General features: G+C 47.0%; 1 protein-coding gene across 5 annotated transcripts in view; it reads left to right on the top strand.

Moving 5' to 3' along the window:
- Window positions 1-14,784, top strand: part of LOC108276812 (unconventional myosin-XVIIIb) — a 123,923-nt gene that overhangs the window by 43,182 nt on the left and 65,957 nt on the right. For all 5 annotated transcript variants that reach the window (XM_053686687.1, XM_053686686.1, XM_047161135.2 and 2 more), the window contains 5 exons: window positions 449-641; window positions 750-830; window positions 955-1,075; window positions 1,176-1,323; window positions 7,542-7,725. In XM_053686687.1, coding sequence (XP_053542662.1) covers window positions 449-641; window positions 750-830; window positions 955-1,075; window positions 1,176-1,323; window positions 7,542-7,725 — 727 coding nt within the window. The remainder of the gene's footprint in view (window positions 1-448; window positions 642-749; window positions 831-954; window positions 1,076-1,175; window positions 1,324-7,541; window positions 7,726-14,784) is intronic.

Genomic DNA, 14,784 nt, shown 5'->3' with positions numbered 1-14,784 from the left:
ACCCTTTTAGTCAATACTTGTGCTACCTCTCTTTGCCAAGATAACAGCTCTGAGTCTTCTCCTATAATGCCTGATGAGGTTGGAGAATACATGGCAAGGGATCTGAGATCTGATATTGTTTGATATCCCATGAGAGCAGAGTATTTTTGTGATTTTTTTTTTAAACAAAAGATCAAAAGGTTAAGCAATTCAGGCAATTTTTCATAGCTTTCTTTGCTTATATTTACAAAGGGTGCCAATATTAGTGGAGGGCACTCTATACACATGCCTCTTACAAGTGCAATAATAAGCCAAGCAAAAAAAGTTTTCTAAAAATTAGTTTTTGATAATTTCCATAGCCAAGACTCAGTTTATTCAGAGTGTGATCTGAATGGGCATGTGATAAGCGCTTTCTTGTTTTGCTGAGATGTGTTGTTTGAATATTGTCTTGTTTGCTTTTTCTTTCCAGAGCTCTGTGCTCCCAGCAGCTAACATTAGGCTCTGTGATTGTGGTAGACACGCCAGGTCTACGTAACCCCAGACACAGTGGTAAAGACAGGGCTGCTGGCTTTTCTGAGTTTTGCCATAACTACCTACAGGAAAGGCTTCTGGAGCACCATTTCACACACACCTTCACAAATGTTCTTGACAGATGTACACAGGTATAGGACAAGCTTCCTGGAGTTTTTCTTTTTGTGTGTGTATGTGTATGTTTCAAATTATGGACATTATGGCTAATTGGAGAGGCTTCTGCTGTGTTCTGGCTGTAGGAGAGAGTGCCTGTAGATTTTGAAGCCCCTGAGGACAGTCCTCAAAATGTGGTGTGTGCTATAGACCAACCAGGACTACAGGTAACCCTTCCACTCTGTCATTGACTTCTTTAGTTACATCATCATATCAGTTTTGAAAAATTATGTTACCCCCCCTAAGAAAACTGCTATTCCAAGATCAAGATGTGCGTGTGTGTGTGCTCAGGTTCGAGGGCCGGAGGGTGACCCTCGTGGCCTTCTTTGGGTTCTAGATGAGGAGCTAGTCACTCCCAATTCTTCTGAGAACACTGTTCTGGAGAGGATATGCCATTACTTCAGTGATACAGGTACTCAAATCACAGGATAATTTTACTTCATTGACCAAAAACTAGAATTTCTTTAAAAATCCACTGAGACTAACACTGTACTATTTTCATTGATCTTTAGTGCGTCTGTGTGAACAGCCTCTACAGTGTGAGATTGCTCATCTAATGGGCTCTGATCCGATTCGCTATGACCTATCTGGCTGGTTTGGACTGGTCCAAAATAACCCCTCTGCCCTCAATGCTAGCTCCATTCTGCAGAACTCCTCTATGTAATGCTTCTCATGACACTTAACATTGTAACATTGTTTTATAACTATGATGGATGTGGACAGTTCACTGTCAGGTGCACTCTCTCTCTCTCTCTCTCTCTCTCTCTCTCTCTCTCACTCTCTCTCATATATTCATATACAGTGGGGGAAATCAGTTTTGGATGCGCCAGCATAGTTTTCACTAAATATATTTCCAATTTTCACATCAAATTTTCACCAGACTTTGGTATTAACTCAAGAAATCTGGAAATATAAAGAATTCACAACACACGTTAAGTGCTGACGGCTGACACCAATCTAGACACACGCTCAAAAACAGCCAATGACAGAACAGGGAGGAGACATAACAAAACATAACAAATGCACGTGTCCATAGTAAACAATGTCACGGTTGTCAACATTCAAAGAGCGGGCACTTGCGCACCTTGCTTGTGCACGCGCGCCCACATGCTCTCCAGAGTGCTGCCTAAAGGGGAAACCGTGACATAACCCCCAGGGCGTTCCGGTAGGAGCGCCATGAAACATCCATCTCCAGATCGATGTCCTCGGTGGAACAGAAAAACAGAGCGACGTCCTCGGCGGAACAGGAAAGCAGAGCGACATCCTCAGTGGAACAGGAAAGCGGAGCAACGTCCTCAGCGGAAAAGGAAAGTGGAGCGACATCCTCAGCGGAGCAGGCAAACAGAGTGACATCCTCAGCAGAGTAGGAAAACAGAGCGACGTACTCAGCAGAGCAGGAAAGCAGAGTGACGTCCACAGCAGAACAGGTACGCAGAGCAATGTCCTCAGTGGACTCTGCAGGCTGAACTTGGTAGGCTGTGTCAGCGGATTCGGGCGTGAGCATAACTTGGTTGATCCTGTCAGAAGACTTGGATGTGAGCAGAGCTTGATTGTCTGTTTCAGCAAACTCAGTTGTGAGCAGAACTTGGTTGAACGTATTTACAGACACTGGCGTGAGCATAACTCCGTGTCAACAGACACTTGGTTGGTCATGTCAGCAGACTCTGGTTTGATTAGAGCTTGAATGTTCATGACCACAACTTCAGGCATGAGCAGACCCTGGTCAGTACTGACTTTGGCACCGACCTGCGACAAGAACTTGGCGTGAGCAGAGCCTGAGTTGGCAGTCTCTTCGACCTGGGTCAGGAACTTGGCGTGAGCAGGGCTTGGGTTTGTCGTCTCTTCGACCTGGGTCTGAAACTTGCCATTACAGTAGAACTCTGGAGCTGAGACCCCTTCGTGGGTCTCAAGCTGGGGCTCTGAGGTCGCCCCCTTGACCTCTAGCAGGAGCTCAGGTGCTGAGACCTCCTCGTGGGTCTCAAGCTGGAGCTCTGAGGTCGCCGTGTTGACCTCTGACTGGAGCTTGGCGGGTGAGACCACCTCATGGGTCACAGGTTCGAACTTTGGTACAGAGGTTGCTACATTGACCTCTGGCAGTAGTTCTGCAGGGACTTTTCTGTGTATACACTTGTGTTAACACCAGTTGCTCTTGAAGCATTCCTTAGAGCAGAAAAATGCTTCCTGGAGACCCAGCTTCTTGTATGTGGGACATAGGAGCTGAGTCTCTTTCCCGCAGCCCAGTCATGCATCCCGGAGAAACCTCCCCGACGTTGGCTGGAACCTGAAGCAGATCTGTGGAGGCTGCCCTGTCAATCCCCTCATAATAGAGGTTGAATGGCAGGTCAGCCTGGGGCTGCCAATTGACTCTCCACACCAGTAAATCCAGACCGTGTGTCTGTCCTGGCTGCGTAAACTCCTCCATAAAAAGTTCCGCAAACTGAGTGACATCATGGAGGGCAGAGGACCCAGTACTCACCAGCTGCTCCACCCAGTCATGGGCCAGACCACAAAACCTGGACACTAAGAACCCGATCCACTGTCTCTTATTAGGCTTGGGATATGCCAGGCTGCAGAAATATACCTGGCAGCTGAAGAGGACCTCCAGCGAGTAGCTCCCCAATCCCGCTGTCTCTGGCGGAAGTTCGACGGCGTATCTTTGAGGGAACTGCACGGACAAGAAATGTGGCCAGTATTCTGAGCATTTCCCGATAAGGTGCTGTCCTGTTACTTCCATGGTTTTTGCAGCGTGATGTCTCCCCTGTCTTCCCGCTGCATCCATATATAGGCGGAGTATTCTGTCACGTCCCGAGACGTAAGGGAGATTAGGATAGATGCAAATGCAGTTTAGCAATTTTATTTAAGAGAGACATAGTCAGGTAAATCCAAAATCGTGATCCAAAAATGTAATCCAAAAACATGCAAAAGTCAGGTGATTGGCAAACAGGCATAAACGGGGCAAAGCAGGAATCTATGTCGCGGTCACAGAAACAGGGTCAAGATACAAAACAAGAAACATAGAACTGGGAGCGGAAAAACCAGCGTGGACTAAATCTAAAGTTTAACCTAAATAACTCTAACAAGGAACCTAACATGGACTATAACTAAGACTATGACTATGACTATCTATCGTATCAAATCTAAACTAATACTCCGCGCCGTATGCTGGGAGGCGCGCGGTATATAAGCAAACATAATCAGTGCATTAAGTGCTGAAGGCTGACACCAATCTATACACACGCTCAAACAACAGCCAATGAGAGAACAGGGAGAAGACATAACAGAAACATAACAAATGCACATGTCCATAGTAAACAATGTCACGGTTGTCAACATTCAAAGAGCGGGCACCTGCGCACCTTGCTTGTGCACGCGCGCCCACATGCTTTTTTTCCTCTGAAACCAATTGAGTTTCCTTTGCTGTATGCTTTGGATCATTATCCTGCTGGAAGGTCCACCCATATTATCATGCTGGACCTAGCCATGTAGGTAAGATGGGTAAAATGTGGCCATAAAGGGATGCACATGGTTGACAACAATACTCAGATATGGTGAGCTATTCCAATGGTGCTTGATTGGTGGCTTGATTAAGGGGCCTAATGCATGCCAAGAAAACATTCCCCACACCATTACACCACCACCACCAGCCTGAACTTTTGAAGGCAGGTTGGGTCCATGGATTCAAGCTGTTGATAGCAAATGCTGACCCTACCATGTGCATGTTGCAAAAGAAACTTAGAATCATCAGACTGGACAATAATTTTCCAATCTTAACTGCCCAGTTACAGTGATCCTGTAGCCTGTGCCCACTGTAGCCTCAGATTTCTGTTCTTGGTTGACAGGAGTGGAGCACAATGTGCTCTTCTGCTGTTGTAGCCTCAGTGTTTGACATGCTGTGCATTTTGAGATTTTCTGCTCACTCTGGTTATAAAGAGTAATAATTTGAGTTACCACATTAAATGGCCACAGCTTGGATCAATGTGGCTATTCTCCTTTGATCTCTCACATCATCAAGGCACCAGTTTCTTCCTGTTGAACTGACGCTTACTGGATGTTTTGTGTTTTTTGCACCATTCTGTGTAAATTCTAGAGACTGTTCCCTTTCCCTTTTATGCGTTTAGCATAATGCTATAGGAGCGCCCTCGCGTGTGACTGGCATCTGAAGTTTGTGTAACATCATGCCTATTTATAGGCCTGCTGTGATCAGATGACATGGCAATTAAGCACGTCGCGTAATTATACATATGGCAAATGTGAACCGCACCATCAGCCTTATTTTCTTCAAAGAGACTGCATGTCCGTTATTTGTGTAACGAAACAAAAAGATGCTTCATTTCCTCTCTATATTTTCTCAAAATCTCTGGACTTTTCTACACCTTTAAAAAAAGAATGAGCCAGAGAGGATTCTGAAAGTGTGTTACCCCTTGCTCCCATTTCATCACGGGGGAGACGGACACACTTTCTGTGTGAAGTGTTTAGTGATGGACCATGCCACAGCAGCCCTCAAGGGGTCTGACTGCGAGCATTGTGAACGCTTTACAATTAGGCAGCTTCGCTCACAACTCACTCTCTTCTTGGCTGAAGGGAGATGGGTTTCAGAGCTTCATGGATCTGGGCCAGCCACTGCCAAGGCAGCCGGCCGGCTCAGGTCCTGGGGATCTCGTATGGATTTGGAAGAGGAGCCGGAGACGAGCATGGCTCTACCTCTTGCTATGTCTTCCAGGTCTGGCTCTCTGCCTGACTTTAGAGCTTGCATCACAACTCCTCCTTCCACTATGGAAAGCCAAAACACCCTCGCTGACTCTGACAAGCCAGTAGGGGGTGCCATTGCACCAAAAACTGAGAGCAGCTCTCAAGCATATAAAGAGATTCAATTACTAGGGCAGTTGAAAGCTGAATATAGACTGGCCCGGGGAAGAGGAAGTGCCTCATAGCAGGCTGGATGAGCGCTTCCTCTAAAGTGAAAATAAATCTCCCTCACACCGCAGAAAACTCCCCTTTTTTCCAGAAGTACATGATGAAATATCACGCTTTTGGAGAAAACCATACACCATACAGCCGTGTTTATAACCCCACGACATCTGATTACTCAGGCGTCATGGGAGTGAGCAGCACGGCTATTTAGCTAAGCTGAAGGTGGAGGAGGCACCCGAGGCAGTGGCAGAGCTGCACCGCGCCACAGATTTGTCTCTACGGGTGACCAAGCAAACGGCTTGTCATATCGGCCGTTCAATGGGTAGCTGGAAAAGGCACCTATGGCTCAACCTCGCAGGGATGTGGGACAAAGATAAGGTCTCCTTGCTGGATGCCCCTGTGGCGTGGTTAACGCCATCACCGACAGGTTTCGCAAGGCAAAGCAGCAAATGGTGGCGTTCAGTCAGTTCCTTCCCCGTCGTGTCGAGTTCGTGCGGTCATCCATGAGTGGAGCCCAGGCCACGCTAGTGCGAGGAAAGCACAGAAGGTAAGTGTGGTGGCCCACCTCCCTCCACGGGGAACCAGGGGGACTGGGCACCACAACCTGCTAATGGGCCTGATCTAAGAATGATCATAAAGGTCAAGCAGGCAAGGAAGGAGCGGTCCTGATGGGCCACGGAGGGACGTATCAGGGGACATGAAGTTGTTAGGGGAGATCACCCCCAGTGTGACTGTAGGGCCTCCCATAGCCAAGACTGTCCCAAGTTTTCAGTCTTCTCTGGTCAGCGAGCTGTCACAGGGCAATGAAAATCTGATGCTTTCCCTCCAGTAGAATGTGGAAAAGTTAACATCACTAAAAGACCAACAGGCAGTGTGGATACTACTGCCAAATGTGTCTCCATGGGTTCTGTCTACCATAGAAAAGGGTTACCGGGTCCAGTTCAGAGTTTGACCCCCCCGGTTCAGAGGTGTGCTCACCACAGTAGGCAGCACAGACCAGAGCCCAAGGTTAGTGCAGGAAGTAAGATCCCTATTGCACAAAGGGGCCATAGAATATGTACCCCATTCCCTAAGGGAGGGAGGTTTTTAAAGTCGTTAGTTCCTGGTCCGCAAAAAAGATGGGACCAATGCAGCCAATTTTAGATCTGCAGCATCTGAACCATACTCTTCGGATATACAGGTTCAAGATGCTGACGCTCAAATTTATAGTGCCACAGATTCAGTTCGAGAACTGGTTTGTGACAATCGATCTGAAAGATGCACATTTCCACATAGGAATATCGCCCAGTCAAAGGGGGTTCCTGAGGTTTGCGTTTGGAGACAATACATACCAATATTGGGTTCTTCCCTTCGAGCTAGCATTATCCCCTCGCACCTTCACAAAGTGCATGGATGCTGTTCTGGCTCCCTTGCGACTCCAGGGCATCCGTGTACTAAAGTACCTGGATGACTGGTTAATTCTAGCACAATTCAGGGAACTGGTGCTTCAACATCGAGATGTTGTGTTCGCCCACATGAAGAGCTTGGGGCTCAGGTTGAACCTCAAGAAAAGTTTGCTTTCTCCAGTGCAGAGGACAACTTTTCTAGGGGTTATATGGGATTCTACTACGATTAGGGCATTTCTATCTCCAACACATTTAGGGTCAGTCCTATCAACATTGAGCAAGATAAAGCTGGGTCTGGGCATCCCCTCCAGTCTCTACGAGAGACTGTTGGGCCTTATGGCAGCATTAGCCAATGTTATACTGTTGGGCCTATTGCACATGAGACCATTTCAGTGGTGGCTGAAAAGTTGCAGGTTTCATATATATAAATACTTACTTTTAAAGAACAAACACAACAGATGAAAGGAAAAAAAGCACAATGCATGATGTACTACAAACTGTAATATTGCATTTTATGGTTGTAAAGGTACCACTATTATGATTACAAATTGCTCTTTCTCGCAATCTCTCTCTGTCTCTCAGTCATGTAGTAAAAGCTCTGTTTGCTCAACGGGCCTCGGTTCCTCCTTTGTCTCGGTGTTTGGGTGGTGTTGAAGGAGGCTCACAGCGCTTTCTGGAGAGAAGTGGGAACGTGCGCAAGACCTTAACTGGAGGAATGGCTGCCATCAGGAGACACTCACACTGCATCTCTATTAAACTGCAAGTGGTAAGGCTCACTAAAGTCATTTCTACAAACAATTCTCTTTTGCTCCTCACTAGTTTGTACAAAAAAAAGGGTACCTTAAACTTTTGCACAGTACTGTTTGGGTGTGAGCTTGTGTGTATGTATGTATGTATGTATGTGTGCATATATATATATATATATATATATATATATATATATATATATATATATATATATATATATATATATATATATATATATATATATATATATATGATTATATCTTTTCATGTGACAACACAAGAAATGACACTTTGCTCAGGCCATATGCAGCACACTGCATCAAATTGGTCTGCATGGCTGTCGTCCCAGAAGGAAGCCTCTTCTAAAGATGATGCACAAGAAAGCCTGCAAACAGTTTACTGAAGACAAGCAGACTAAGGACATGGATTAGTGGAACCATGTCCTGTGGTCTGATGAGACCAAGATAAACTTATTTGGTTCAGATGGTGTCAAGCGTGTGTGATGGCAACCAGGTATGGAGTACAAAGACAAGTGTGTCTTGCCTACAGTCAAGCATGGTGGTGGGAGTGTCATGGTCTGGGGCTGCATGAGTGCTGCGGGCACTGCAGAGCTACAGTTCATTGAGGGAACCATGAATGCCAACATGTACTGTGACGTACTGAAGCAGAGCATGATCCCCCCTCCCTTTGGAGACTGGGCCGCATGACAGTATTCCAGCATGATAACGACTCCATACACACCTCCAAGACGACCACTTCCTTGCTAAAGAAACTGAGGGTGAAGGTGATGGACTAGCCAAGCATGTCTCCAGAGCTAAACCCTATTGAGCATCTGTGGGGTCCTGAGATGTACCAAGACGCCGTGCCTCATAAGCAATATAGATTGCTTCCACTATCCAATTAGAGATGCACTGCTTTGTCACAGCATCACCACTACTGTCGCCACCAAAGCAGACCACCAGCTTCTCCGACTTACGCCACTGGCTGGAGAGGTGGACCGGTGTGAGGTATGGAGGAGGGCAGAAATCCTTCAACACTACTGGCTGGGCAGCAGATGTAGGCACTTTAGGAATCTAATCCAGCCTAGAATACAAGAAAGCTTTGGCTAATCCAGGGGTAAAGTCAAGGCAGGAAGGGGCAACAGAGAGAGCTTGTAGATCGGCTACTCACTTGAGAGATGTCAGGGCCAGCAGAAGAGCTACCTTTAGAGTCAGAAGCTTCTCAGAGGCTGACTCTAGGGGCTCAAATGGGGCACTTGACAGACCTTCCAGAACCACAGAAAGGTCCCAGGAAGGTATGCATGGTCTGCAGACTGGCCTCAACCACCTGACACCACGCATATACCACGAAGTTAGAGGATGTTGCCCCACAAAGGTTCCATCAATAGGGACGTGGCTGGCCAAAATGGCAGCCATGTAGACCCTGGTTGTATGAGGAGTAAACCCCACTGAGAAACATCCCTGTAAGAACTCCGGGACCTTAGCTATTGCACAGTTCACTGGGACTAGCTGACATTCCTCACACCACAAGACAAAACGTTGCCACTTTGTCATGAACCTCGAATCGGCACGGAAGCAGGAGCGGGCGGCAGGAGTAGAGCGTGGTATTGGGAAGTACAAGAAACGTAGTCGTAAGACAGGCAAAGGTCAAGCGAACGGACGAACAACACAAACGGGATCAGGCAGAGAGCGTAGTTGAAACCGGAAACAAGGGTCGAGGATCACAAGAAGACAAACTAACTAGAATGGCTTGGTAACGCAGAGAAACGAGTTGACTGAGAGTATACTTCGCATAGATTCTGGGTGAAGGACTTCTCTAAGTACTAGCGGTGAGAGTGTGTGTGTGTGATTGGTGCCAGGTGTGTCTGATCAGAACTCCGGGGATGGTGAGAGCATGCATGCATGAGAAGTGAGTGTTGCATCTTGGGAATTTGAGTTCTGATCTGACTAAGCTGTGACAGAACCCCCCCCAAATGGCTCACTCTGGGAGCCGAGTTCTTTCTTGGCCTCCCCCGGGTCATGGACCAGGGAGATCAGGATAAGTTACGTGAAAGTCTTTAGTAAACTGTGGATCCAGTATATCCTGCTTGGGAACCCAGCATTGTTCCTCAGGTCCATAACCCTCCCACTCGACCAAACACTCCAGCTTGTCTCTCCTGAGTCTAGATTTGAGGATGTTCTTGACACGGTAAGCCGGTTGTCCATCGATTTCCAGAGGGGTTGGAGGAGTTTCAGATGGTACTTCGGTGGCTAATGGACCATTGATAATAGGTTTGAGACATGATACGTGGAATGAGGCGGAGATGCGGCTGTGTCGTGGCAGTTCCAGACGGTAAGTGACTTCATTGACTCGCTTGAGGATCTTGAATGGTCCAGTGTATCTTGGTGTTAGTTTTTTTTTACAGCTATGAGCTTGTCTTAAGTCCCTTGTGGACAACCACACCCTATCGCCTGGTTGGTAATGTTGGCTCAAATTTAGCCTATTACCCAAAAACACTTAAAATTCAACATAGAAGCCAATACTCACATCTACCTCTGAGCCCAGTTGGAGATAGAAAAAATACACCAGCCGTGAGTGAGAAGAAGCAAGGGTCCAGCTTTATTGTTCCATTCCACCACACGAGATCCACACCGATGAGAATTCTCAGAAGTGATCCCAATACCCTGAGCTTAAGCTCCAGTATTTATACTGTACTTATACAGTAAATAACCCCTATGTTTCAAGAAGACTATGATCTCACTACCAATAGGGTTAAAAAAGAGCTCATCTACCTTACTCTTATGTTCCAGAAAAGGGCTATTCCACTTACACATAGAATCAAAACCAGGGGTTTCAATTTACACATAAAATCAGAACCCAGGGATTTCTAATAACCCAGAAAGTCAAAACCAGAGAGTTTCAGTTACCCAGAGAATCGAAACCAGAGAATTTGAATTACCCGTAAAATAGAAAGTGGACAAGACTAAACAATCTAGAGTGACCTTGGTCTTATTGTTATCTCGCGGGGGGGCAGCTTGACTCAGCCACCCTTATAAATGGCTCCTCATGGTTCTTTCTTAAAATTAAGGCCTTCCTTGCGAGCCTGCATTTCTAGTTTATAATTTATTTTCATATTAGCTCTATATCTCTATTTTATATATAGTTATACTGCTTGAAAACACGGTTTACTGTACTTCCTACTTCATAATATCATTATATTACCATTCTACTGTCCCACATATCATATTATTCTGGTTTTTATAAAGAGTATATATATTATTATTATAAGATATTACCCTTAAAATATCTTAATATTCCTTTTTATTATTCTTATAAAGTTATTGTAGTATGTGTGTGAGAGGGAGAGTGTGTGTATGTGTTATGTCTACTTGCCCGCCCTTGACTGTACGAGCGCGTGTGTGTGTGTGTGTGTATATTAGCACTCCTCAGCTCAGCTCGTATACCTCTTTTTGACTTTTTTGACAACTACTGCTCTTAAAGATCTTTAAAGTGTAATTCCAATTTGTCAATGTCCGCCTAATCCCGCTTCTATGTGTCTAGGTGCCCGTCGTCAGTCCTTCCTCTCCCCTTTGCTGGATGCTAGGTCTCCCTTATGTTTATTTTATTACATTTTTTATCCACAACAGTAATTAGGGTGTTCTTTGCGGTGGCGATCTGCTTTGCGCTTGTATGTGTCTGTGGTCTCTTTCAGGCATTGGTGGGTGTCAGCCCAGACACGCTCGCTACGTTCAAACCATTGGTCAATGGCAGGAGCTGTGGTGGGGGTCGCGTTCCACGGGAACAGTGGGGGTTGGTAACCTAGTACGCACTGGAAAGGAGTAAGATTGGTAGCCACATGACGTAGTGAGTTCTGGGCGTACTCGGCCCATGGCAAAAACTTGCTCCAATCCTCTGGGTTATTGGCACAGAAAGTACGGAGGAATCACCCTAGTTCCTGATTGATTCGTTCAACTTGTCCATTGGCTTCTGGGTGATATCCGGAGGTGAGATTCACTGTTACTCCCATCTTAGTCATGAAGCTGGACCACACTCTGGAAGTAAACTGCGGGCCCCTGTCACTGAGAATCTCCTCCGGAATGCCGAAATATCTAAAAACATGCTGGAATAGAAGTTCGGCTGTCACGAAGGCGGTGGGGAGAGCAGGTAATGGAATAAAACGTACGGACTTGGAAAACCGGTCCACTGTGACTAGAACTGTGGTATTTCCTTGGGATTTAGGCAAATCCGTTACGAAGTCTACGGATATGTGTGACCATGGGCGTTCGGGTATGGGTAAGGGCTTCAGCCTCCCAGCTGGGAGGGTCCGAGGTATCTTATTCTGTGCGCAAGATGAACAGGATGTCACCACCTTGTGTATATCTCCTGCCATATTGGACCACCAGTACTTCTCTTTTAGGAGATGGTGTGTGCGCTGTGCCCCTGAATGCCCTGTACCAAGTACCGTGTGTGCCCAGATGATGAGTTCTTGGCAGTACTCTTTGGGTACAAATAGTTTGTTCGGGGGACACTTTACGGGCACTTGTGACTGGGGAATCTGCTTTAGCTCCTGGTCCAGATCCCAATCTAGCGCATTGATAATACATGAAGGATGGATGATATACTCTTCATGCTCGTTGACACGTTCTGTGTGGTCGAGACGAGACAGGGCATCAGCTTTTATGTGTTATCTTGGACCCTGGTCTGTAGGATAACGTGAAGTGAAACCTGGTGAAGAACAGGGCCCATCGGGCCTGGTGGGGTGTGAGTCACTTTGCAGTGCGAAGGTACTCCAGGTTCTTATGGTCTGTGAAGATGACAAAGGGATGTGTAGCCCCCTATAACCAGTGTCTCCACTCCTCCAGCGCTAACTTAATTGCCAAGAGTTCACGATTTCCCACATCGTAGTTTCTCTCAGCGGGGGAAAGCTTTCGCGAGAAGAATGCCACCGGATGGAGCTTTGGCTTCTCTCCGAATCGCTGGGATAAAATGGCTCCTACCCCAGTTTCTGACATGTCCACCTCCACTATGAACGGTCTGGATAGGTCCGGATGTTTGATGATGGGTGCAGTAGTGAAGGCTTTCTTGAGCTTGTCGAAGGCAGTTTGGGCGGTTGGATTCCATGATAGACGTTCGGGTTTCCCCTTTAGCAGGGACGTGAGGGGGTTGGCGATGGCACTGAAATTTCTAATAAACCTTCTGTAGAAGTTCACGAACCCCAGAAACCTCTGTAGTTCCTTGATCGTCGTGGGTGGGGGCCAGTTTACTACCACCTGGACCTTTTCTTGGTCCATGGAGATCCCCTCGGGGCTGATGATGTATCCCAGAAACGCTATCGTGGTTTTATGAAATTCGCATTTCTCAGCTTTGACATGTAACTGATGATGGAGCAGTCATTGTAGAACTTGGCGGACGTGGTGAACATGTTCCTCCCGGGAGTCAGAATATATTAGAATGTCGTCTATGTAGGCGATCACATGGCGTCCCAGCATGTCACGTAACACGTCGTTGATTAGACATTGGAAGACCGAGGGGGCGTTAGAAAGCCCATACGGCATGACCTGATACTCATAGTGACCTGAAGTTGTGCTGAACCCAGTCTTCCATTCATCTCCTTCTCGAATCCGCACCAAGTTGTATGCACTGCGTAAGTCCAGCTTCGTGAAGATGGTGGCAGTGCGCAATTGTTCCAGAGCGGCTGGTACTAGAGGTAGTGGGTAACGGTACTTGATGCAACACCGGTTTAGTCCTCGGTAGTCGATACATGGTCGTAAACCTCCTCCCTTCTTCTCTACGAAGAAAAACCCCGCAGATGCTGGAGAGGTAGATGGTCGTATATAAACTTGGTGCAAAGCTTCCTGAATGTACCCCTCCATGGCTTTTTGTTCAGTTACCGTTAACGGATAGACTCTCCCTCGTGGTGGTGTAGTGCCTGGAAGCAAATCAATTGCGCAGTCGTAATCTCGATGAGGAGGTAGTCCACTAGCCTTCTTCTTACTGAATACTTCAATGAGGTCGTGGTAAACACTGGGGATCAGAACGTTGTCCGCCTTGTCAGGGCTCTCAACGGATGTGGATGCTAAGGAGATCACAGGGACTTGGAGACAGTGATTGATGCAGTGAGCTGACCAGCGAGTGATCTCCCTTTGATTCCATGAAATTTGTGGGTTGTGATGTTCGAGCCAAGGAAGACCGAGAACCACTGGATGCCGTGCCGTCACAATGACATGGAACGTAATTTTCTCCTGATGAAGAGCGCTGATGCGGAGGTAAATGGGTTCGGTGCAGTGGGTGATTAAACCATCTCCAATGGGGGCTCCATCTATGGCTTGGACACGGCGAGGGGTGCTGAGAGGACGAATGGGGATGTTATATTGGAGTACGGTCTCTTGGTCAATGAAGTTCCCCGCCGCTCCAGAGTCAATCAGCGCCTCTAAAATACAGAAAACGCTTGAGTATTCTAATATAACTGGTAATACGAACGCAGACTGAACTGAGCACTGGGCAATGGGTTCTAAACTCACCCCTGGCTGAGGTTGTTTGACAGTTTTGGATTCCCCTCGGGTAGAGCACTGTTTGAGAGGGCATTGGTGCATGAAGTGGCCCTTCTTCGCCGCAGTAGAAACAACAATGTTCACGGCGCCATCGTTCTCTCTCCTGCATGCTCATCCAAGTCTGTCCCAGCTGCATGGATTCACTAGGGCTCTCAGACACTGGTGCTTCCGCCTCGCTGCGTATGGAGCAGCGGCTCCGTAGAAAACGATCCAGTCTTATAGCTACATTGATGACTGAATCGAGAGTCAGCTTATCATCACGGCACTCCAGCTCCGTTACGATATCGGCATTTAATCCCCGTCGAAACATAGTCTTTAGAGCAGGTTGATTCCGTCCGCTCCTAGCGGCCACAGTACGAAATTCAAGAGCGTAATCCGCCACACAACGTGATCCCTGCGTCAAGGATAATAATTCCTCCCCAGTCTCCCGGTTGTCTGGAGAATGGTCGAATACAGTGCGGAAACATGATGTCAGCTGATCATACGTGCTGATGACGTTCCCTTCCTGTTCCCATTCCGCGGTGGCCCAGAGGAGAGCTCTCCCAGTT

The sequence above is a fragment of the Ictalurus punctatus genome, chromosome 16 (assembly GCF_001660625.3).
Source record: "Ictalurus punctatus breed USDA103 chromosome 16, Coco_2.0, whole genome shotgun sequence".
Taxonomy (NCBI): Eukaryota; Metazoa; Chordata; class Actinopteri; order Siluriformes; family Ictaluridae; genus Ictalurus; species Ictalurus punctatus.
Note: the sequence above shows the minus strand (reverse complement) of the source record. Positions and strands in the feature narration are given on the sequence as shown.